Source organism: Urocampus carinirostris, chromosome 10 (assembly GCF_059441175.1).
Source record: "Urocampus carinirostris isolate Australia breed hairy pipefish chromosome 10, RoL_Ucar_1.0, whole genome shotgun sequence".
NCBI lineage: Eukaryota > Metazoa > Chordata > Actinopteri > Syngnathiformes > Syngnathidae > Urocampus > Urocampus carinirostris.
In genome coordinates this window covers 24175727-24202270 of record NC_142358.1, presented here as the reverse complement: position 1 = coordinate 24202270, position 26544 = coordinate 24175727, and the positions used below count along the sequence as shown (strand labels likewise).

Sequence of the window (26544 nt, the reverse complement as noted above, 5' to 3'; positions counted from 1 at the left end):
GTGTGTCGATGTTGTCATTTTTACCAGACAAAAATAAAATTGACACAATTAAAGTTGTCTTTTGGTCTGATAATAGCGTAGTGAACATTGAAATGAGATCAGACATGTCACTCCGGGATAAACGTGTAAAAATGGCAAAATAGGATGAAAAAGCCAAACTATTGGTGAAGTTCTAAGTGGATCAAAACATTAGTTTAATGACATTTAGCAGCAACATAATTTCAAACTAATCCATTGCCCTGCGACTGGCTGGCAACCAGTTCAGGGTGTACCCAACCCACTGCCCGAATATAGCTGGGATGGGCTCCAGCACCCCCGCCACCCTACTGAGGATAAGCGGTGCAGATAATCGATGTATAATTTCAAAATAAGTAAAAAACTACATAAGTACCAGTTTTTCCTCAACTCCTAGGCAAGATATTTGGTGTATATATATATATATATATATATGTGTTGTAAAATTGAAATATGTCTTGAATATATGCTTTCTTCATTCATAACGTCTTTATGTAGTCGTGATTATGTAACTTCAGTTGTTTTTTACCCATGAAATAATCTTCTTGGAATACACAATGAAAGACAGGAAACATCAATTTTAGCTCATAAAATATATAAAGCAGCACATTCCTGAGATCATACTAAGTCCAGCCTTTGTCTGGTTTTCCTCATTAAGGGTTAAGCAGTTAAGAGTAAAAATACCCCAAAGATGCTGAGGCGTTCATCAGAAGAATAGTGGTCAATTCAACTGTATGTTTAAATTATATAAGATTTTCAATCAAGTTATGGATTGCCCTTTTTGTATAAAAATTGTAAAAAATGTCACTCTTCTCACCTGTGAATTGCTAAAGGCATTATCTGTAAGTCTATTTACCGGTATGCCCAGAATACATTGTACAGTAAAAACTTCGAAGAAAATTGCTCGTCTGGTTTTAGCCTCTATTTAAAAAAAAAAAAAAATGCCGCCCGGTAACCGGAGCCAACGGACATGCTGAGTAGAAAGCCATTCTTCAACACAAGATAATCAATTTTCATTCTTGTGTACTTATTTAGGGTTGTGATGCCTTTTTGTATTATTTTGGAGGTCTTTGATATCTCAAGATAATAAAAAAATGCAACTTGAAAATGCTGTTTTGTTGTTGTATTACGTTTGGGAATGGTTGATTAATCTTAAGAAATGTCATGTGATAAATATGAAGAAAATACAATGCATATTAAGTTTTGTTGATTCTTCTTTAAAATATAATATGCATGTGTAGTAATTTAATCCTAAAATTGTACTTCGTTAATATAGAATGTTTGCAAAAGATCTTTCAATTACTTTTGTGACAAAATATTTATCATGTCACGCTGTCAGTGCTATCACTTTTCCTCCCCTTACAACTTAATTTATTACCGGAAATCACACACATGCAGGCAAAAGTTAAAAATGGGACATGTTACTAAACAGCGAGTGTTGTGATATCAAACAAATTGAAGCGGGTATATTCAAACATGTTTGGACTTGTCTGGGGAAAAAAAGTGAGAAGAAAGCAAAAACGAAACCAACAAAAAATGACTACCACACTATTGCATTTCGGGACACTTGATTGATGCGGCGGCCATTTTACCCGCCGGACGCTATACCTCTCATTGTGGATAGTACGAAGAAGAAAATAGACAAGCGAGGTTTTCTCACCACTTCGGTTCACTTTTTCTCAAGGTAATGCGGAACCCAAGCGCGGTTTGAATGTCAGTTAACTTTTAAGTCTTTTAAGTGTAACTTCCTCAATTTCTGTTTGTATTTTACGGGGATAAACGCTCGGTTTAGTCGCGTATGAAGAGAACACGCCGCGGTGGAGACGACGACAGTGAAGTCGCCGTTGTTCTACAGCCGCTCAGACCTGGCTAAATTCTCTTCCGAATTGTGTCTCGCTTCTACTCGGCTCTGCACTGATAACGCGACTGTTAGGGTCTCCTTTACACATTTTTAAAATCCTCAGAATGTCTTCTGTGTAATGCTAGAATCGTTCTACAATCTGGAACAGCTGTACTTAGTTAATTCGGAGTTGTTTACATGCTACTCCATTCGACTTAGTCTTCTTCCCGCTTGTGCATCAACCCGCCGCCATCATCAGGGCAAGAAGGCGGGCCCACCAACATTGGAAACAAGCGTAAATCCCGCCTACTTATCCAGAGGTTCTTGCTTATTGGCTAATATATTATATTTACTATTATCTTTGGGTTTTAGTCCAATAGAATTAATATTCGTCTTTGATTGACGTCTCCTTCTTTTATGACGTTTTCGTGTGTCTTTTCGAGGGAAAATTGTGACGGTTCAAATGCGCTGTCCAACTTTTGTGGTAGACACAATGCAGTAGCTTGTTAAAAGTGTCGATAAAAATTGTTCAAACCTCATATTGTTATAATATGATATAATGAAATTGTGAATGTGTTTAATTGCTGTTAAAAGTGTCAATAAAATTGTTCAAACCAAAAAACATATATGAGGTACGAACAAATAATGCTAACGCTCCATTACGGTGATCGTGTGACCTTTTCAACTTTATAGAGCATAGTTACCTGTCAACCTCGGCCAATTGCCCCCCTTATTAATGATTGCAGGCCCCCTTATTAAGCTATAATGGTAAATGGTCTGCATTTATACCGCGCTTTTCAAGTCAATGAAGACCTCCCAAAGCGCTTTACAATGTGCTTCACACTTACCCATTCACACTCACACATCAATAATAATATACTTTACAAACAAACAAAACAATATATCTATTTACTAGGGGTGGGACGATATGCGTGGTCACGATTGAATTGTATTAAGATACTAAGGTGCCGATTCGATGTATTTCACGATTCTGGATCATTTCGATTCTACATGTGTTGCGATTCAGTATAATTAATGATTGCTCTGTGATCCATCTAGGGTCCACTGACATGCTGCTGGGGGTCGTTTGGGTGGGTTAATGTTGATATTGGGGTGGTCATGTTTGTTGTGTTATCGCAGTAGAATGCGGGTCTGCGACAAAGTTTGCGGACAGTTTTGATCATGATCGTTGTCACAGTATATTCAACCCATGTTGTAACAATGACAATAAAGGTATATTTCATTCTATTCTATGTCTAGCTTCGTCTTCCCGGGAACTCTTAAAAGACCAAAAAGGCGCTGGCCTTAGTTTACGTTGTTAGCCTTCTTCCTACATTTTCTACTTCTGTTTTCTTAACGGCATTTTTACGTATTCGATATATCATCACAAAAAATGATTACGTGGAGAGACGTTGATTTTAAAAAGTGCTAAAGGTGAAATTACGCTATATACATGATTCGATTTTTTTTTTTTCCGTCCCGCCCCTACACATACCTGTGAGGATTTCACAAAGCACGTCTGTTCTACAGATGGTTTTACTTTGTAATATAATTTGTCACAATTTAGTTTAACAACAAAAACAGATGTCAGATTATTAGTTCCCATTGTATTTCTTGTACTTTTCTCACATGGCTGAAACAACAATATTAGAAATCTATGAGGACGTTGTCGTCTGCTACCAGTGACTGAGACAATCTGGATTAGAGCCAAATTAGGAATGAGCAAAACATTTATCCGTATAAAAATGGTATAAGGCGTACACAATTAGAAATGATCGAAAACGTATAAAATAAGGGGAAAACGTCTGAGAAAATAAAAAGAATAATTGAGTCATATAGAGTCCTGTATGAGAAATAGAATTAATCACGCACTAAAGGCAAGTCAAGCAAAAATCAGTTACTAAAGTTAATTACATATCACCGTCAGCGTTTTTTAGAATATTTGTTTTGCATTTTGAGATGGAGAAGGGAATGTACTACCATTTATTTCTTCTCACTCCTTTTCAAGCAGAATGTGGACTTAATTACAAACTTGATTTTGTTGTTTTCAGTATGTTGGTCTGAATATTACTTTAATAAACATAATTAAATATGAAACTCAGAAACGTTAGGGAAGCAGGGTGAGATAAACACTTTTCCTTTATCATAGTATGATTATGTATTATCCACCCAAAAGAATGTGTATTAAAACGTTTTCATGTTCTTGAAGCAACCTAAGTAGCAATGGCCCGTACCAAGCAGACTGCTCGTAAGTCTACTGGAGGAAAGGCTCCACGTAAGCAGCTGGCAACCAAAGCAGCCAGGAAGAGTGCCCCTTCCACCGGAGGTGTGAAGAAACCCCATCGCTACAGGTGCACTTTTTCTTCTTATTTTTTTTTTATATATATAAATTGCATGTTAGTTCATAGGTTCACTTGAAAGCACAAACATTCTGCTTGATTGTTTAATCAGATTAGATAATACAATTTTGTATTGAATTGCATTAAAACTGTAAATATTACATTATCATTTTTGATGGACTGGTGATTAGTTTACTTTATGTCCAATGCTCCTTCCATACATTTACATTTTACTGAATGTATTTGTAGGCCTGGAACCGTAGCTCTGCGTGAGATCCGTCGTTACCAGAAGTCCACTGAGCTCCTGATCCGTAAGCTTCCCTTCCAGCGCTTGGTGAGAGAAATTGCCCAGGACTTCAAGACAGATCTCCGATTCCAGAGTGCAGCCATTGGCGCACTGCAGGTTATGTGTCATTCTCATTAGAGTCCGTGTTTTCTCATTTTGGTGATGTAATTTCGCTAAAATTGACCCTTTGTCTTTCATCATAGGAGGCCAGTGAGGCATACCTGGTGGGTCTGTTTGAGGACACCAACCTGTGTGCTATCCATGCCAAGCGTGTCACCATTATGCCCAAAGACATCCAACTGGCACGTCGCATCCGTGGGGAGCGCGCTTAATGATTATGTTTGTCTTTCTACTTTTCACTGTCTGTTTATCCATCCCTCACTCATTCCCTGACCCACACCCCTTTCTCCTGTGTTAATAGTATGTAGGGAAAACTGTTTTTATTATCAAAAGTGTAGTCTTGTTTTTTTTCTTAGTACTCTCAGCAAAAAAATTTGACGGTACCCCTTTTTTGTGCATGTATCAATTCTTTGGTGATGAGGTTACCTAATGAACACTCACGGACTACACACCCTTTTAGAACAAGAACACGATTATATAGAAAACTTGCAGTCACGCAGTGCAAATCTGTTGCGGGACTGGGCTATGTGTTCTGGCTCTTTTTCCCAGCAGGGTGCTAAAAGATCCTCTTTGAGCTACACACCAACCTCAGCTTGCAGGTGTGTGGAGATCTAAAACGGGTTTCGCCTCGATTATCTGTATGCGTTTGTATGAGTGGTATTGTTCATCACTAAAGAGATGTCTATAGTTCATCATCTCTGAAAACACATTTTCAAATACTGCCAGTCGTTGATTTTTGTTTTCGTGTTCTTTCCCCTCCAAAAAGTTTTTTGACTAAAGTGCTGATAAATATCTGGGTTTTAGCAAACCTAAAACAAATGTATAGTTCATCATCTGTTTGAAACGCTATCTCTACAAAAAATTGACTTCAACTTCCTCTATTTTTCTTTAATGTTTGTAATCATGCCTCAGAAAATCATCCATGCTAATAATTGGATATCGTGGTCTCTTTTACTCAAAATAATTTTAGAAGGTTTTTATTATTCCAAAAAAACACGCTCAAACAGGGGAATTATTTTTAAACAATGTGAAAGGTGCTGTTTCTTCAAATCTGGATCAGGGTTTTCTCTACCTGTGATTTTGTTTCCCCCCCTCTTACTTGTTCATTTGTCATGGTAACCTTGTTATCCTGCCACATTTATTTCTTTTATTGAAACATTAGTAATGATGTTTGAATAAGCAATGTTTGTAATCTCTAAATTTGTCACATATATGCTGGTAATAAATGTTTCTCTCTATTCACTTGGTTTAACATTGTTGGCCGTGCAGTAGTGAAGCGTACCACTAGATGTCAGTAAATACTTGTGGAGCACATACTTCCCACTTCCTAGTGGGCATAGACGTTTCAAGGCCAATCTGGAGCCCTCGACTTTGAACGTGAACAGTCAAGGCTACCAACTGGTACCAAACACCATTGTCCTTTTCAAATGGCAAGACACGGGGAACATACTTAGCCAAATTAGATGAACACAATTGTTATTGTAGAAGCGGTCGAACAACGTATCCAACATTTGAAAAATGATGAAGAGGAGGTAAATAAGAAAAATATCTGCCTGCGGACAAAGTGCTGGGCTCCAACGGATGAAACTGTAAAAGACTTGGCCTGTATGTACTGAATGTGACCCTTAGGGCCACGTTTTAACCGGTGTAGTGTCTGTAAAAGAGTCCATAAAACAGGTTTGATTATGAGACTGATAACAGTTGCACTCAATCAAGAAGTAGGACTTAGAAATGTGATCCACATCTGAATGTTGTTTTTTAGGGGGGGAACTTTATTAACCGGAAAATACAAATGAAGGATAAAGAGTTAACAATGCCAAATCTGAGGGGAGCTGTGTTCATTGGTACCTTGGAACCAGATAAGCACAGACAGGAAAAAAATATCTCTGGTAAAAAAAAGTCTCACGTTAGGTTGCCAGTTCCTCAAATCATAGGTACCAAACTCATGGCTGGGGGGGAAATGTGGCCCACAAGAGCTTAAAATGTTTTTGCATCTAAAATGTATGGGAGAAATTTGTGCTTCAACTAAAAACTAAATTACCGTACCTACAATTTCTGTTGAGTATGATATACCCGGAAAGGGACGTGTCAGTGCAACTACACGGTGTTTTCACATATCTGCCAAAGAGTGGAATTGAGGAATTAATATCCATCCATCCACTGCTTATCCTCAATAGGGTCGCGGGGGTGCTGGAGCCCATCCCAGCTATCTTCGGGCAGTGTGCAAGGGACACCCTGACCTGGTTGCCAGCCAGTCGCAGGGCACACAGGGACAGACAATTCGCTCGCTCATTCACATCTAGGGACAATTTGGACCGGCCAATTAACATAACATGCATGTTTTTGGAATGTGGGAGGAAACCGGTGTGCCCGGAGGAAACCCACACAAGCACGGGGAGAACATGCAAACTCCACACAGGAGGTTCGATCTCATGACCTCAGAACTGTGCTGCACACGCGCTAACCACTGCCCCGCCGTGCTGCTTGAGGAATTAATCTTATTCTTCTTTATCATCTAAATTGATTTTTTATTGACTTATTTGTTTGAGATTTTGTTTTCAGTTCATATATAAAATTAAGTATTTTTTTTTTCCTTTTTATTGATTTATCATGTTTTTGTGTTTTTAAATATATTTTTTTCTTCGTTTTTATTCAATTATTTTTTTTCTTGACTTATTTTATTTTGATTTTTCACAGTTTTTACATTTTTAAACATTTATTTGGAATTTTGCTACATTTTCTCAAGTCATGCAGCTTCTTCTTTTCAATAAAACTGTAACGTTTGTGACTTAAATATGTCATAAATTCAGAATAATTTAACATGAAGGCGTTTTTATTGTTTTGACATACCATTCAATGACAGGTTATTACAATTCGAAGTGACATGAGGCCCATCGACGCCAGCCATTGCTCTGATGTGGCCCTCTGTGAAAATGAGCTTGGCACCTTTGCCCTAACCCAGTGTTTTTCAACCAGTGTGCTGGGGCAAACTACTGTGCTGTGAGACCTTGTCTAGTGTGCCACTGGAATTTGCCCAAGTTTATCTTTCCAAAAAATCAGGCCATTATTCAGTATTTTTGCTATCTTCCGACGAAGAACTGTAATAGTCATCCATATCAGTAGGTGGCAGTAGATTTTTATATACTTTTTATATAATAATCTGCTCATGAGGTAGCACAGTACATTTAATAACTTAATTTGTTTAACAAAGCGATTTAAGCTTGCATTGTAAAATAATAAAAAACGTAAATAAAGCACATAATTCTTTTTTATTTTAAGTATTGTTTTCTTTTTTTATATGCTAATTATCTGCTTATAAGGTAGTACAGTGAAATATTTGACATCGCTTCATTTTTAAACATTTTTGACGGACGGTGTGCCTCGGAACGTTTTTATAAATAAAAGTGTACTTTGATTCAAAAAGGGTGGAAAAACACTCCTCTAACCCATTATTTAGTGTGAAAAAATTTTATTAATACCCCCTTACAATTTTGCACTTTTTGACATGCATACAAGCAAAAATATAGTGCACATATTGCAGATTAATGCACTAATAATGTTTCAAGGGAAACATGTTTTGTCAATGTACATTATATTTATTTCATGTGTTGACACATCCCCTTCAGCGTTGTTTCGCGTCATCATTCTACTTTATTGATTAAAAGAGATAAAATTATGTAGTCGGCCATTTTCATTACAATGAAAGTCTCTGAGGCCTCGGTTATACCCATAGCAATGAAATACAACGAAACAAACATTCTAATCAAACAACATACTTTAATCCGGTTGTTTTGACTGGCCATCACTGCACGTATAAATTGCACGCATGTGCGCACCAAAGTATAACTCCAAACATAACCATTGACCCTGACCAATGTGAGTCCTCCTTTTGTTTTATAGCGCCCTCTAGAGGCGGGGAAAAACGCAAATCGATTTATATGATGGGCAAAAACACATTTACGTCACAAACATTTGCACAGTTCAGCTCCATTCTGCAAATACAGCAACCTTTAATAGTGAATTTTTGCACTGTCAGAATGATTAAAACTTGAATATGAGCATTTTTGTCATGGATTCACTGAACATCAGCACTGTAACGAGTCCAGTCCGAAATTGCTGGTGGAAATGGAGTAAAACAAGTAAAATAATCGTCTCTTAGAGTAAAATGATGTTGTTCACGGATAGATCATTTTGCATAGTTTGAACTAGAAGTCATCTCAAAGGATTTCTTAATAAAATTGTGTTGTCCAAGTTGAATGAATAAAACTTTATTTCGAACATGATTAAAACAAAACAAGTAAAAAAACAAAAACGTTAAGGTATATGTCTGAGGAATAGGAAGAAGCATATGCTTATTGAATCCTACCCCCAGATTTCCCTAATAGTTGTGTCTTACAGCTAAATCTCTTGTGCCCACGTTTGATCTACCATCGTCTAAATCTCAGGTGTCAAACAGGCCCGCTAAGGGATTGAATCCGGCCCGCGAGACAACACTCAGAGAAGCACAAGAGAAAAACAAGCTGCAGGTTGAAATATGTCAACTTGATGTTGCCAAAGCCAGGTGCCTCTCACAAAGACACTGTACTTGTATTTGTTTATCTCTCTCTTTTCTACTCTTTTTCTCCCACTCTCTATGTCTTTCTTTTTTTCTTCCTTTGTTCCTCTTGGTCTCTCTCTCTCTCCCTCTGTCTTTTTAACTTCTTTTGCCCTAACTTCCTTTTTTCCTTTTCTCTCTTTTCTCTTTCTCTTTTCCTACCCTTCACACTTTTTTTCCCTCTTTTCTCTCCTTCTGTCTTTCTATTTCTCTTTGGTTTTCTTTCTTCCTATCCATTTCTTTCTGCCTCTCTCACAACTTCTCTTTTTATCTCTTTTGTTTCTCCCTCTCTCTCCCTCTTTCTCTTTCTTTGTACTGCCCTCTCTCCTTTTCCCTCCCTCTTTCTCTTATTTGTTTATCTCTCTTTTTCTTTCTCTTTAATCTACTAGTCCGCCCCCCGACAGAATGTTTGTTCTATCGTGTGGCCCCCGAGTTAAAATGAGTTTGACACCCCTGGTCTAAATTAAGGGGCCTTGTGTATTTTATCGCCTCCTAGTGGTTAAAAAAACGTTGTTGGTTAAAGAAAACAATTTTGATTTAAATATAGAAGCACAAATTCACGAACTATCATGTAAACACGTATTTAAAAAAAAACTCATTGGTTGGAAATGTGCATTTGGACAGGTAACTTAAAATTAGTTTTACCTGGTTATATCAGTATCAGAAATTATTTTCCCCCCATTTTATTAACACTCCACTTATTGAAACATAAATATTTTGTTTGTTTCTTGTACATGATTCAATTGTTTGTTTGTTTGTACATGATTCAAATTGAATCGTTTCTCCGGCGCCGTCACGAATGGCAGCCACTCCAGCAGCTCCCGTGTTATTTTCGATTGTTCTCAGTTATTTTCGATTGTTCTCAGCTTAGGGATGCTGCTGGAAAAGTGAATTTCCCTTCGGGGATGAATAAAGTATCTATCTATCTATCTATCTATCTATCTATCTATCTATCTATCTATCTATCTATTTATTTTATATAACATGAGCCTCACCTAGAGGAAGTTAACATAATTGTCCGCTATATTGCTGGTATAGGTAGCCAAAAACCAAAATACATACCTGTCAACCTGTGCGGTTTTGCCTCACAAAGTACGTTTTTTTATGCATTTTAAGACGAGTACGACATACAAGGAAATCTGTATGGAAAAACGCAAATTTGTCAATGATGGGTACCATCCGGTATACACCGACTATCACGAAACAGCAAATCAATCAAGTCAAACGAGTTCACCGCGGTAGCCTCTATCTCGGTATCGTTTTTTCCGTTGCAAACGAAGCGAGCAGTTTGATACTACTGTGCGCATGCGTCTGCCGCCTGGGGATTTCCCATTATGCATCACTCCGAAAAAATAAATAAATGGTGTACGATTATTTAGTATTTTGTACTTGAAAATACGACAGTTTGTACGGGCATTGAACCGTGGAGGTTGACAGGTATGAAAATACCTCACTAAAGGCAGGGGGGGATGAAAATTAAAATGTTGCTTTTGGTCACTTTGAGTCTCCATAATTTGTATTCTTTCTTGTGCTTGGTAGCACTCTTTTTCGGTTGTAGTACACACACAATGGAATCTAGTGGTCAAATAATACATTCTGTCCCTTTAAGCATGGCATTCTTTCTAATTTGAAGTAGGACATGTAGCGAATTGAGGTTGTTGGGTGATGTATTTGCGTAGTTCTGATATTAATCATATAATTGACAGAATGTAGCCATACGGCCAAATCGTTGGTGTCTAACATACAGCCCGCGGGATTGGGCCTGCCAACGAATTTATTCCAGGCCGCGATACTGTGCTGAGAGAAGCACAAGGAAAAAACGGACAGCTTCAAGTAAAACAATGATCAGCAGTACGAAATATGTTCACTGGTTGTAGCCAAAGCTAGGTGCCACTCCCAAAGCAAACCACAACTGTAGCTGTATTTGCTGACTACCATTGACCAATCATAGAATATTTGAGGGAACACAATCTGATGTTATCTAGACTAATTTATAAATCCTGATGTGCGTTTGTGTGTTTTTGTATGTGACTTATAGGCTTCGAAACAGCTGAATCGATTTTCGTGAAAATTTACACAGTAGTAATTTAGGCCAAGGGGAGTGTTTTTAGCTAAGTTTCGTGTCAGGGCAACCCCAATAGATACCAACAAAATTGATAAACATCTGCGTTCGTCCACAACAGGTTCTCAACTGGCATGATGTCATACTGCTCTTTGACACCCCCTAGTGGCTCAGTGGCGATTTTTCAACATACAGCCGCCCCAACAGCCTCGCTCAAGTAGAATGCCCGGCAACACCAAGCACGTCAACGTCTAGACAGGCAACGGCGGGCCATTGTGCTTATTTTACATAAAATAGAAGTCACAGACACGCTGACAATGATTGAGCACTCACTTATGCCGCGTGGATGTCTCTCTTACTGCAAAATGTGCTAATAAACTGCACTTTTATCCCCAGTGATCAGAAATGATCAGTTAGTCAAGTCAAGTCATTTTTATTTGTATAGCCCTTAATCACAAAGAGTCTCAAAGGGCTGCACAGGTTATTAAACAGACTATTTTTCAGACTATTATTACATCATCCCCTGATCTGAAACGAACATGAGGGCAAGGAAAAACTCAAAAACCTCAACATGAGGTAAATGAAGAAACCTTGAGAAGGGACCGCACATGTAGCATCCCCCTTTCAGGATTACCAGACAGCAAAGGATGTTGCAATCACAAATGATACAGAGATATTGTCCACGAAAAGTATAGGTTATGCATATGCTATAGAGTAGAAGTGTGTTTTAAGCTTAGATTTAAACAGTTCCACTGAGTTTGCCTATCGGATCTCAATACCTGGATTAAAAATATAAAATTAAAATATAGCACCTGAGTGTCTTTGCAGACGTATGATGAAACTTTAGCTCCTTTCTTTAATAGATGTGAAATCTCATGGCAAAGTTCTCAAATTTAGGTCAACTGTTTATTAATAAATAAATGAAAAAACGAAAAATACTTTTTTTGCATTTAAATTAGTGTTAGTTTGTTATTTTTTATAAATTTCAAGTTTACTTGTGTTTCCCTGAGGTAAATAAAATAGCGGAAATTATTTCAATTTTTTTTTTGCTTTTTGTTTATAAAATGCACAGTTGCTAAACACAACAAGAAATTAGATCTTAGTAATGGAAAAATACACAATTAATCATTTTACATTTGACTCCTACATCCTTGACTCATAATCATAATTTAAGTACGAGTCTCTAAAAGATCTCTAGCCCTACCACTCGGGCAGACGTTTTACTGCATTAATTTTCTAGTCCAGCCCCCATGAGAGTAGTTTTTCTATTATGTGGCTCCTGAGCTTAAATAGGTTTGGCAACCTTGTTCTAAATGCTGGACATTCACCACCATTCAAAGGTTTGTGGTCTCTTAGAAATGTCCTTGTTTTTGAAAGAAAATCTAACTTTTTTTAATGAAGTTAACATGAAAGTAATATTTTGTACCCATACATTGTTAATGTGGTAATTTACTATTTTAGCTTCAAATGTCTGGTTTAAATGCATTATCTACAGGGGAGTATAGAGCCCCATTTCCACCAAACAGCACTCTAGTGTTCCAATAGTACATTGTGTTTGCTAATTACGATAGAAAGCAAATGGGTGATTAGAAAAGCCTTGTGCAATGAATTTAGCACAGCTGAAAACAATTTAGCTGGTAAAAAAGCTATAAATTTACCTTTCTTTGAGCAAGTCAAGTATCTGGAGCGTCACATTTGTGGGTGTGATTTAACATTCAGAATAGTGAAAAGGTAAAACTCAACAGTTTATTCTTGTCCTTGGAATTGAAGTCTATTGCATGCAAGGGATCGCGAGATCTCCTACAACAGTGTGTACTACTCCCTTGCCAGAACAGCACAAACAGACTATAAGAAGGGAATTACATTAGAGTCTCTAGTTTGAGAAAAAGACACCTTACAAGTCATGGAAAATACTAAATTGTCTTGGTGAGATCACTATTTTGAACGGTAGGGTATATATATCTCATTTTTATGAAATTATTGGTCTGTGTGTGTGCTTGTTTGTGCATGTGAGTGCAGTATAGTGCATGCACATGTACACACATGTTCACCTTCGCCAAGGTCTGCATGGTGGCCCTCCATCTGTGGCACTCAGGGGATTACAGCCAATCTGTCTGTCTGCTGCTCAAAGTGCTGACCATCAGAGCAGCACCAGATTATCGCAGCGCTCAGATTGGTAGACGGGTTGGAGTACGGTTGGTGGGGGTAGTAGGGGGGATGCTTGTAGTTCCGTGTTCGTGTTGTGAGACGGACGGATGCTGAGGAAGATGCATGATGAGTGGGGTGGTAATGAGGGGGCGGGTTGAGAGATTAGTACACAACTGGTACACAAAGAGGGAGGGGGCATGGTGTAATGGGGTACAAAGTAGGGGGTGGCTTGATTTTTCTGGGGTGGACAAGCAAACCAGATGTACAGTACAGTGTGTGTCTATTTTTCAATGCCAGCATAAATAATTACAAATTCGCCTCAGACATATCCAAGTATTAGACTGCTAAAAGTACATTTCCCCAATGGCAGAACGTTTCTTGTTTTAAGAAAAATTGTTCTTATTTTAAAGGTATAGTCCAGCGTTTGAGGTGTCTTTAAAAAGTTTAAAGTAGAAGAGTAAAGGCCCACATTAAACCACACCACCTACATTGGATATTACCGAATCATACTGCAATATGTATTCTGTGTAGCACTATTTAGTTACTCTATATAACACGCTACAGTGGGCATTTGCACGTCACACTGGGTATTTGTATATTGTATTCTTTTGGCTTTATTATTGTACTGTTCTCAGCTCAGGGATGCTGCTGGAAATGTGAATTTCCCTTCGGGGATGAATAAAGTATCTATCTATCTATCTATCTATCTATCTATCTATCTATCTATCTATCTATCTATCTATCTATCTATCTATCTATCTATCTATCTAGAATACTTTTTCTATCAAACACGTGTTAACAATACCCAACTGAGTTCATGTGGTCTATATACAATGAAAATACAGAGAAGAAAATAAGCATTTGAACACCCTGCTATATTGCTATTCCTCCCACTTAGAAATCATGGAGAGGTCTGCAATTGTCATTGTAGGTGCATGTCCACTGTGAGATAAACTAAAAAGAAAAATCCAGCTAGACTTTATGCGCACCATCGCAGTGTTATGTTAGTGTAGCATGAAAATGCAAAATGTAAGAAAAGTCCTGCTTCAAGTATAGTCCAAACGCCAATCCAAACCCCCGAAGATGAAAAAAAGAAGAGTATGTTCAAGTGTGTATAAGTAATACACGAAGTTGATGAATGAGGTGCGATCATGACTTTAAGCCAGGAGATGGCATCATGGGAATTGTGAAATATTTAGTGCGTTCTACTGGTACAAAAAAACTTTCATTCAGTAGCAAAAACATTGATTTGGATACGAGGAAAAAATATATGAACTATCATATCAATGGCAATTTTTATAAAAATCATTTGTTGAGAAATTTGTATTTCTTTTACACAGTGGAATCCCAACCAAGAGGTCGCCACCGTGTTTGTCTGGGATCTTGTGCTCCGTGGCACTGTTTTCGCATTAAACAATATGATACCTCATGGTAATACCTCAATATCTCATGGTCAAATATTATCCACCGGGGCTTTAAAATACTTTACCTTTTTTTTCAAACAGAAAAGCGTCCTTAAAACAAGAAAAAATACCCTATGACGGTAGATTATTTTGCTCACTTTAACTGGACACTGTGTAATATTTGACCACTAGGTGTCCCTGTATTGTATAGTGCAACCGAAAGGGAGTTTCCCCCTGGGTGTCACTGTATTGTATAGTGCAACCGAAAGGGAGTTTCCCCCTGGCCATTAGACTGTTAAATGGTGAATCAAACACATAGTAAATCTAACTGCTGCTAATCTGTACATCTGTTGGTTTTGTTTGACTTTTTGCACTACTGGCAGTTCTTTATAGCTAGCCACTCCTTGCACATCTGTTTCTCTGCACTATTGTACTTACAGCGTTATTGTTACAGTGTTATTGTTACTGTTTACCTGACTTGTTTACCTGACTGCCCTTTTTGCACATCTGGTTAGCTGCTCCTCTTGCACTATTTGCGCTACTGTAAAATACTATACATAGCCATAATTATTAGTATATTATTAGTACTCAATACTCCAACTCAATACAACATTTTATTTATATCTGTACATTCAAGGAAACTGTGCGGGTCAGATGTATCGACATTTCGTTCTGTATACACGTGTACTAGAATGACAATAAAGTAGATCAGAATCTGAATCTGAATCTGAGTGTTACTAAGCACAAGGAAGAAAATGACCAAACCTCACCGTTTTTGTTTAATGTTATTTTTTTGACCAGCCTTTTGTGAGGTTTTTGTTTTTTGCGGGGTACCTGTAGCAGCAAGATGCCAGGCAATCATATCAACCCCATTAGGTGAGGCTTCTGCCATGTAAGACAAATGCTAATTTCTCAGTCTACAAATATTTTTAAAAAAGGCATTTTTATATGATACAAGACAAGTTTGTTTGATTTAAGTATAAATTCTTGACTAGAAAAGTAAGTTATTTAATTCTACTGTTTTTTTCCACCTATATCTGAAAAAATAACAATACTACTGGTACTTAAATTTAGGAAAATCTACTAAATGTTAGCTAAATAAGACAAGTTTTTCTCACTTAATTATACATCTCCTTTTTTCCTGAAAAAGTAAGATAACATGTCTTAAAATAAGAAAATAAATCCCTACATTTTCTACCAGTAAGGTAACATTCTAAATGTATGTCAACTCCCTTTAGTTGAGGTCCATTCTACATTAAAAAAAGCTTATTTCTCAACCTTTGTAAAAAGGCATGATTATATGTTAGTTCATGTATTTTTGCTTCTTATTTAAGTGAATATAGCTTTTTCGTTGAATTATTTTTGGACCACGATGAGGTGCTAAATAACAAACATATTACCTTTGAAGAAGAAAGACAATATACCATCAACCAAATATGAAATATCTGTATATCTTATCTCATCTCATTAGCTGCACCGCTTATCCTCAGTAGGGTCGCGGGGGTGCTGGAGCCCATCCCAGCAATCATCGGGCAGTGGGCAGGGGACACCCTGAACTGGTTGCCAGCCAATCGCAGAATATCTGTATATATTATGTATAAATATTTTCATTTTACTGGAAAAAACAGATATATAGCAATTTAAAAAACCTACATCACCAAATCAAGTAGACCAAAATACTAAAATATAAAAAATGAAGTTGATATAAAAAAGTGGATTTCAATATCTATCTATTTATCTATCTATCTATCTGTCTGTCTGTCTATCTGTCTATCTGTCTATCTGTCTATCTGTCTATCTGTCTATCTGTCTATCTATCTGTCTATCTACTTCCACAATCATAACCATATTTTGCGCAAAAATCAGGCTATATATGTCCTTAAAGGGACACTGTAATATCTGACCACTAGATGTCACTGTATTGTTTAGTGCAACTGAAAATGAGTGCCACAAAGCACAAGGAAGAATACAAAACTACAGACACTCAAAGTGAGCAAACCGTACCATTTTTCTTGTAATACCTTTCACAAGGTTTTAGGTTTTATGGGAAACCTGTAGCAGAAAGATGACAGACAATCTTGTAAGCTCCATTTGGGTGAGGCTCATGTTTGGTAAAATAAATACACATTTCTCAAACTATGGATATTCAAAAATATACACATTTATATGGTAGTTAATGTTTTTTGCTTATTATTTAAAACAATATTGTTTTTTTAATGCTATCACCAGGAGATGCTGAATAATACACAGTGTCCCATAACAACTGTGGGCATGATCTGGAGGAAGTGCAGGTATTTGTGAGAGGAGCAGGAGGGAGCAGCAGGGGGTTAACTTGATTCGAACTACATGAAGGTCCACGGAGATTATTGTCGTGTAGTAAATTACAAAGAGAGCACGAATGGGGGGTCCTTGGGGGCATGAGACAGAAGGGCCCGGGGGGCTCTTTAGGGATTAACAGTTGTCATCATAGCACAAACTGGTAGCATGCCAGGATTTTGAGTGACACACTCATTAGCGTGACACAATTCTAGACAATGGAAGTTTATTTTAAAACAAAATTTGATGGAGGATGTATTTCTTTTGCTAATTTACCCCCTTATTGCTAAGGTCTCTCCTGGGTACTGATAAAATATTCTGACTATGTTTGGGGTGGTTAAAAAAACATGTTTCCAGGCTATACACTCATGAAATAAACATTTTTGTTTTTACTTGTTTGCTGTGTTCTGTGTAAACTAGACATATATAGTCAGATTTATCAAAACCAATAATGTAGAGCATATACTGGTATACAGCGAGTGCCTATACATTTAATCCAGAATGAAAAAAACATGTTTTGGTCGAAATCCTTTCTTGCCTGGCATTGACAGCACTGCTCAGTCATTAACAAAAGAAAAGTAGTTTTATGTGCTTTGCATGTAATCCAACAAATGAAACAAAGATGAACGAACAACATAAGAATAAAATCTGCTATAGTACTGAAGCCTTTTCCTATTACTCGGCAGAAATCACATTATACATAGAAGATATATTTCATTCAGCGCTTTTTCATTCTGTACCTCTTTTTCGGCACTGGCAAGAAGATTTAACATACACTATAAATTGTTTACTTTCTGTGTCATATACTAAATCCAATGGCAGCACTTCAAATTCGAATCATATGTTATATAGTATATGTATAATCTCAGAGTAAATGTTGGTTGGTTGGTTGGATCCCTTAAGCCACAGGTGTCAAACAGGCGGCCCGCGGGCCGGATCAGGCTCGCTAAGGGATTGAATCCGGCCCGCGAGACAACACTCAGAGAAGCGCAAGGGAAAAACAAGCTGCAGGTTGAAATATGTCAACTTGATGTTGCCAAAGCCAGGTGCCTCCAACAAAGACACTGTACTTGTATTTATTTCTCTTTCTCTTTCTCTCTCTCTCTCTCTCTCTCTCTCTCCACCCCTTTTCTCCCACTCTGTCTCTGTCTCTTTCTCTCTTTGTGTCTTTTATCTTCTTTTGCTCTAACTTCCTTTTTTCCTTTTCTCTCTTTCTCTCTTCATACCCTTCGCACTTTCTTTTGTCTTTTTTCTCCTTCCGTCTTTCTATTTCTCTTTGGATTTCTTTCTTCCTCTCCCTTTCTTTTCCCCCTCTCTCACGACTTTTTAGCTTTTGTTTCTTTCACTCTCTCCCTCTCTCTTTTTCTTTCTTTGTCCCACCCTCTCTCTTCTTTTCCCTCCCTCTTTCTCTTATTTCTTTCTCTCTCTTTTTCTTTCTCTTTAATCTACTAGTCCGGCCCTCGAAAGAATGTTTGTTCTATGGTGTGGCCCCCGAGTTCAAATGAGTTGGACACCCCTGCCTTAAGCACTTGAGTAGGGGCACCATTTCCTGTGGTGTGTCTTGGGCAAGTACAGCCTGGTGGCGTCCATCCCTCTCCTGACAGAGGGCTGTCATGAACCGGAACAGGTGGAGAACCCAAATTGCTGACGTTTTTCACACAAGCTTTTATTTTGCGGGAAATGGGGCAGTCATGCACGTTAACCCAAACTCCAGTGATTCGGCGATCGTTGGGCGGAAGACGTAAGGCAGCAGTCTGGCGTGGAATGACAGTTAGCCTGAGGCCGACAAGATTGATAAGCAGATATCGGACAGATGGAGCGATACTTGACAGGAAAAACAGGCAGGGAACCGGACAGAGTCAAAACCCACGTCTTGCAGGGCAGAGGTTCGTTGACAGACTGACAAAGGGTGAGTGAGAGCACTGAGCTTAAATAGAAGGGAAGCCAATCTGTCAACGAGCCGCAGTTAGCTCCACATGGGCCGGGACAATTGGGCGCCATGGCAACCATGACAAGGGCAGCCCTGGCGGAGTCCAGTTGCCACTGGAAACAAATCAGACTTACTGCTAGCAATGTGGACCAAACTCTTGCACCGGGCATTCAGGGACCGCACAGCCAGGCTAAGACTGTGCGGTAACCTATAGTCCCCCCACAGGGCTTCCCGAGGAACACGATCGAATGCCTTCTCCAAGACCACAAAACACATGTAGACTGAATGGGCAAACTCCCATGCACCCTCGAGGACCCTGCACCCTGCAGAGTGTGTAGAGCTGGTCCACTGTTCCACTGCCTGGACAAAAATCACACAGCTCCTCTTGAATCTGAGATTCAACTTACTGACGGACCCTCCTCTCCAGTACACTCATAAATATACGATATACAAACGAATCAAGACCTAAATAAATTAGGTAATACCGAAATATATGACATAAGCGCAATTTATGTATTTATTCATGCATTTTGTCATTTATTTTGTCGTTTATTTATTTATTTTTCATTGATTTTGTCTTTTATTTATTTTGTCGTGTATTCTGTTGGGTACTTTGTTTTGTATTTTGTCATTTTTTTCCTCATTTATTTTGTTATGCATTTTGTTGTGTATGCTACCGCAACAAAATGTTACTCAAATGGGAGGGATCAGGGACGTTACCAGGGGGAGCAGGGGGCGGATTGCCCACCCACAGACTCACTACATGGCTCTTCAGATTGTTTTTGTATGTCTAATCCATTTATTACAAATTATGATGCAACATCCTGCACAAAATCACTTAAAAAGGGGAAAACTAAAGCAAAAAAGAAAAAAGACAACAGTTCTAAAGGAAACAAAAGATGAAAAAATGAATAGGAAAAAATAAAAGAGTAAAAGTATAAAAATAAACAAAAAAACAATAAAAATGGAAAATAAAGAACAATAAATAAACACAGGAAAAGGATGTGAAAAGCTAAGAAAAAGTCAAGAAAAACAAGAAGAAAAACAAAAATGATTAAAAAGATGAAAAAACGGAAGAAATAGGGGTCCTTGTAATCAGTATATTACCAATGATAATGTAAAACTATGCAAAAAATGAATACTTTTTTCAAATATATTATTCTACTAAATTATAACAGCATTCATTTTTCATTCATTTTAAACTTCAAACCTATTTACCAACACAACAAAAGGTCAAATTAAAAATATCAACTGTTCAGTGGGGCAGCACGGCGGGGCAGTGGTTAGGGCATGTGCGGCACAGTTCTGAGGTCGTGGGAACCTCCTGGGTGGGTTCAAATCCAGCTACCAGCCTTACTGTGCGGAGTTTGTATGTTCTCCCCGTGCTTGCGTGGGTTTCCTCCGGGCACTCCGGTTTCCTCCCACATTCCAAAGACATGCATTTCAGGTGAATTGGCCGGTCCAAATTGTCCTTAGGTGTGACTGAGCAAGTGAGTTGTCTGTCCCCGTGTGCCCTGCGATTAGCTGGCAACCAGTTCAGGGTATCCCCCTTTACAAAACTGCCCGATGATTGTTGGGATGGGCTCCAGCACCCCCGCGACCCTACTGAGGATAAGCGGTGCAGCTGATGAGATGAGAACTGTTCAGTGCAACAGCAAATAAACTATAAAGTACAATAGTAAACAACATAGATTAGTGTATTGACAAATATAAAAAAAGGAACAAAACCATATTAACACGTTCAATACTCAACAAATGTTAAGTCAACAACACAGAATCCAATGGAAAATTGCATAATGACCAATCACAAAAGGCCAAAAAGTGTCTTGAATGCTGCCTACTGTTTTAAAAATGAAGCTATTGTTGTAGGTGCTTATGGTTATGTTTAACGTGCATCAATGGTCTGCGTAGATCTTTTGGGGGGTAATAAGAGTTGTGCCCCCTATGGCACAAAGACAATACAAGGAAAATCAAAATGCAGTTTTGAAATGTTGATTTTATTTATTAAGGCACGAAAAAAAAAATCAAAACCTATCTAGCCCTATGAGAAAAAGTAATTGCCCCTGAACCTAATAGCGAATTGGGCCACCTTTGGCACCAATAACAGAAATCTAACCTTTACAAAAATTGATATGAGTCTTTCAGAATGCTGTGGTGAAATTTTGGCCCACTCTTCTTTGCAAAATTGTTTCAAATCTGCCTTATTGAAGGATTTTCTACCATGAACTGCCCGTTTAAAGTCACACCACAGCATCTCAATTGTGTTTAACGTGCATCAATACTATGCGTAGATCTTTTGGGGGGAATAAGAGTTGTCTCCCCCATGCCACAAAGAAAAACCCAAGGAAAATCAAAATGCAGTGTCGAAATGTTGATTTCATTTATTAAGGCACAAAAAAAAATAAAAATCAAAACCTATCTGGCCTTATGTAAAAGGAAATTGCCGCTGAACCTTATAGCGAGTTGCACCTGCCTTGGCAGCAATAACAGAAATCAAACCTTTACAATAATTGGTAATGAGTCTTTCACAATGCTGTGGTGAAATTTTGGCCCACTCTTCTTTGCAAAATGGTTTAAATCCGGCTCATTGAAGGATTTTCTACCATGAACTGCCTGGTTTAAGATCAGGTAATTGTGTAATTTTGTAACTGTAATCCTGTGCAGTCCTTTGAGACATTTTTGTGATTAAGGGCTATATAAATAAATTTGACTTGACTTGACTTGACTTAAAGTCACACCACATCATCTCGATTGGATTTAAATCTGGACTTTGACTTGGCCACTACAGAACCATCATTTTGTTTTGTCTTTTGAGCAAATCAGAGATGGACTTCCTGGTGTGTTTCAGATCGATGTTCCGCTGCATTATCCAAGAGAGCTTGAGTTTGAGGGCATGCACTGATGGCCGGATGTTTTCCTTCGGGATCTTCTAATGAATACCAAAATTCTTTATTTTGTCAACCACAAGAAGCTGTTCTGGTCCTGAGGCAGCAAAGCAACCCAAGAAAATCCCGCTGCCACCACCATGCTTCACTGATTGCATCATGTTGTTTTGGTCAAATACTGTGCCATTTTTGTAACGGGCTGCACACCTTCCAAAAAGTTTTGACTCATCAGTCCACAGAATGCTTCTTCAAAAGTCTTAAGGATAATCAAGATGCTTTTTGGGACACATTTTGTGTTCTTTTGTAAAAGCAGTGGCTTTCACTTGGGAACCTGCAAAGTACCTTTAACATAGAGCCAGATAGGCCTACATTTTTTTTGGTGCCTTAATAAATGGAATCTGCATTTCAAAACTGCACTTATTGTTTCATTAGCTTGTCTCTGTGATATACTTGAAGGGCTTGATGATCTGAAGCCTTTGTGAGGGGTATATATGCAAAAACACAGAAATCAAGAGTGAGGCAAATACTTTTCCAAGGCACTATATTTGTAGGTGTTTTTATTCATTCATACATTTATTTCTACATATGGCAGGATTGGTAGTCCTTACCAAACAAAGCCGTTGTGTTGTTGAGAGTTAACACTCTGCAGACTTTGACAGCCTCTGAATCACACAAATGAAACAAACATGTTGACTTGTTTTCACGTCGTGTTTGTTTGTGCTCGAGCGTGTTTATGAACCAGCGAGAGTGCAAATGCAATGAAGGTACCCGCTTGCCCCCACCCCCTCACCCTCTCAGCCATCCCATCAGTTTGAGATTGGTCTCTGGCTCCAGCTCTGAGGATTATAGCATGTTTCCCCAGTTTCTGCACTGTTCCCCTCTTTCCTTATTCCGTTTCTCCCACTTTTTTTCCCCTATCACATGATCCGTTACATCACGGGATTGGGGTCAGGACTGGATTAGGGCGAGCTACACAAGCGAGAGAGGCATCGCTGGAATTATTGAAAGTGAGGGAGGAAATGCATGTGTGCTTCTGTTTGCGCATGTTTGTGTGTGTAGTAGGAGGTGTACAGCGTTCAGATGGTCCAGGGATGAAGAGAACGAGATGATGGGAGTAGAGACAAAGAAAGGAAGACTCATTGGAAGTGTGTGTGTTGGTTTACTCTAAATGGATGCTTGAACAATAACCCTTGCAAAAGGTTACATCTGGTTCTAGAAATCCAACACAATGTCCATTCGAGGAAATCAGATTGTTTCTGTCCTTGGTTAAAATTTATGGAGGAAAACCAAGAAAAAAAGTCCAGAATGCAGGGCACTAAATTAAATGTGATTACAGCGAAGTTTTCAAATAAAGTACCTTCTGTGCTTCTCACGTTTTAGAGAGAAATAATCTATCTGAAAAAAAATACTTTTCAAACCTGTTGACCCTGAGTTCTTGTCTCTTCTCACACAGTTGGCGGCTCTGATACAATGTGATTGGTCGGTTTTATTTATTTTTATTTATTTTTATTTATCTATTTATTCAGCCAGTATAAACCATAAACATGATATATACAGGAAATCATTTGACATGCGAATCACTCGACATGACGCGTCTTCTTCGATCGGCGCTGGGTTTTTAGACCCAACTGCTGTGTTGGGAGTCATTAGGTGACCAAACCCCCCCAATTCCAACCCTTAATGCTAAGCGCCAGGCAGGGAAGCAATGAGTACCAATGTTGCAAGTCTTAGGTATGACTCGGCCGAGGCTTGAACCAGCGACCTCCCGTTTCGGAGCGGGTCCTACCATCTAGGCTACCGAGCTGGTTCGTGTCACATGAGAGTCTGTTTAGCCCAGTGGGTGCTTACCCTGTTGGAGCTACTTGACCTCCGCGGCAGAGGCTCCACCGAACCCCTAGGGTTCGATCAAGCTCAGGTTAAGCCCTTAATGTCCCGCCGGCCCTTCAGCCAAAATTGGCAAACAAAGTCAGGTCTTCAGCATGTCATCAGTCACTAAAATATGTCATGCCGCATATCATTGGAATGCTTAAACTCTTAAGATTTCAAGATATTAATTAAAAAAAAAAAATAATCACAGAAACATCACAATCAATCTAAAACAAGATACCCGAAGACTACAAAGATCACCTGGGAGTCTGCTCAGGATGCGATTACCTGCAAATATGGTGTGGTTACATTCACGAAGGTCCAGGGAATCTAGCCATGGTAAATATTTACAACACACACAATAATGCAGATGGATGAGTTTAAAAAAATCCCCCTAAGGGCATTCCTGCATTGTTTGAAAAATAAGAGCTGCTCGTGTCCAAATAGCCACTTTTGGAAACGCGTAGACCAACCCTTAGAAAAATGTGCACAATATAATACAATGTTTCGTTTTTCAGATTGCGATCAAATTTGACAATGTACCGGGTAAGGCTTAAAGCTATTGTCTCACCTGTTATCCAGCTAAGATGCCCATGCCACAGTCTTTTGCAGGCATTAGATTGTAAAAATTAAAATAAAAATCAGGCGAGAATAAAATCCTATTTCTGTGTGTTCCAGCTCAGTGATAGTGGCCCTTGCAGTGATTATTTCAATGTGGGACAAAACTTCAGAGTGTTACCTTTCAAAAGAAACTTAAACCGTCCATCTTCTCCAAACGGTTCAAAACAGCATTGAATATACTTTGGGTATGTCTTGGACTGGAATTTTGGGCGAATTTTTATAAGAACGGTAAGGTGTTAAGAACCACTGGTCTTGGCCATTGCCTAGAACAAAGACTGGCACTACACAGTCAGTTCAATTGTGTAATTATTCATTGATAATAGGAAAAAGTTGATCATTGTTAGTGTTTTAAAAAATGATAATCCAGATTGTTGCCTGTAATAACCTATTTTCTTCATTGTTTGGTTCAGGCCAAGTCACATTTACTTGGATAGACCTCAATTACAAAGCATGGGGGCTTCCCAGCAATCCCTGATCAGAAACCTAAGAAAGCAAGATTTTCTATCTCTGAGTTTAATTCTTAGCAGTTGCTCCTCGTCTCTCCAAATCTGGTTCCTGTCATACTGGTTCCCTGATCCCGGCCAGCCCACTCCCTGCCTCACACTGCCAGCACTGAATAAACTTCGTAAAACTGCTTCTGTCTCATGTCTCTCCATTCAGGGTCCAGCCATTAAGAAAAAGTAACATTGATAACATCATATGTTATTTACCACTAGGAGGCAGTGATTAATACACCTTGTCTATTTAATGAAGTTCAAGTTTTTCTCTGTTCCTGTCCCCTTTCAGTCAGACTTGGGATTTCACTTCCTTGTTCTTTCAGTCAGCTAGTGAGATTTTGTATAATTTGACCTTCTGGAAATAAGTCCACTTTTTCACATAGTATTTTTCACGACCGGAACAAGCAGTGGACCCAAATGCGTTACGTTTCAAACAATGCTTTATTGAGGGATCGGGCAAGTCAGGGCAAGAGGAAAAAGGCAGCAATCTGGTGCTCGCTGGGCAGGAGGAGCAGGAAGCCCTCGCGAATGAAGCGTGGTCGGGGATCGGAAGCAAGTCGGACAGCCGGGACAGGAGAACGGAGCGTGGTCGGAGATCGTAACAAGTTGGGCAGCCGGGACAGGTGAATAGAGAGTGGTCGGAGATCGGAACAAGTTGGGTAGTTGGGACAGGAGAACAAAGCGTGGTCAGAGAACGGAACAGGAAACAGGGGACAGAATCAGGCAGGATAAATAATAATAATAATAATAATTTCCTTTGTATTGTCATTCTTTGTAACAATGTACACAGAACGAAATGTCGATACACCTGACCCGTTGTAGCGGGTCGATGCAGCCGCAGCCAGAGGGCGCCGCCATTACACCAATTAGGTATGTCTCGGTCGAGGCGCGAACCAGCGACCTCCCAGTCTCAAAGCGGGCACACTACCATCTAGGCTACTGAGCTGGTATAAGAAACAGGTCCGGAACAGCACGGGAGCCAGAGTCAAAAAGTGCTTGCTTTGCTTGTCCTGAGGTTTGCTGACGGAACGAAAATGACGTGCTTAAAAAGGAGGAGGGCTTGTTAGGGAACGAGTGGCAGCTTGGGCTGAAAGAGTGGCAATTAGTGGGCAATTAACAAACCGTGACAGTATTTTTCCTAAAGACAAGCAGAGTTTACTGCAGAGTTTGGTAGCAGGATTTGTTAACCAGCAATATGGTGTTGTAATTATCCAGTAGTTATGGTCCATCTCTCCTCCTTTCTTTCTCTTTTTCTAAGAAGCTCAGTGCTTCTAAAATGTGATTATTTCTCGTATTTTCTACTCCCACTAAACTCTTGCAGTCAGGAAATAGTAGAGGTGGAAGAAAGCTGTGGCAGTATGATTCTCCAATACTACATCCCTATCAAGTGGGCATTCTGGAAAAAAAAAGAAAGAAGATAATAATTTAAGGGGCTGGGGTGGTGGGTCCGGCAAGCATCAGGTCTTTAGGTCTTTCGGCCGATCCATGTTCCTTCACCAAAGTCAAGAGTTTCACCCAGATTAGTGACTAGATTCAGAAATTGAAAGAGAATTGAGATTGAGATTAACACAGGCAGAGTAGAAATAATAGAAATGATTGCGGTGGGGCTGACGCTGCAGAAT

The 26544-nt window shown here is 38.9% G+C and overlaps 1 protein-coding gene across 1 annotated transcript; it reads left to right on the top strand.

The window, feature by feature from the left end:
* The first annotated feature begins 1557 nt into the window (after positions 1–1557).
* LOC148358454 (histone H3.3A) lies at positions 1558–5842 on the top strand. Its single transcript, XM_088345457.1, has 4 exons — positions 1558–1699; positions 4065–4206; positions 4444–4597; positions 4684–5842. Exons 2-4 carry the CDS (start codon positions 4079–4081, stop codon positions 4810–4812), a joined length of 411 nt encoding a protein of 136 aa, XP_088201583.1. The 5' UTR covers positions 1558–1699; positions 4065–4078; the 3' UTR covers positions 4813–5842.
* The last annotated feature ends 20702 nt before the right edge of the window (positions 5843–26544 follow it).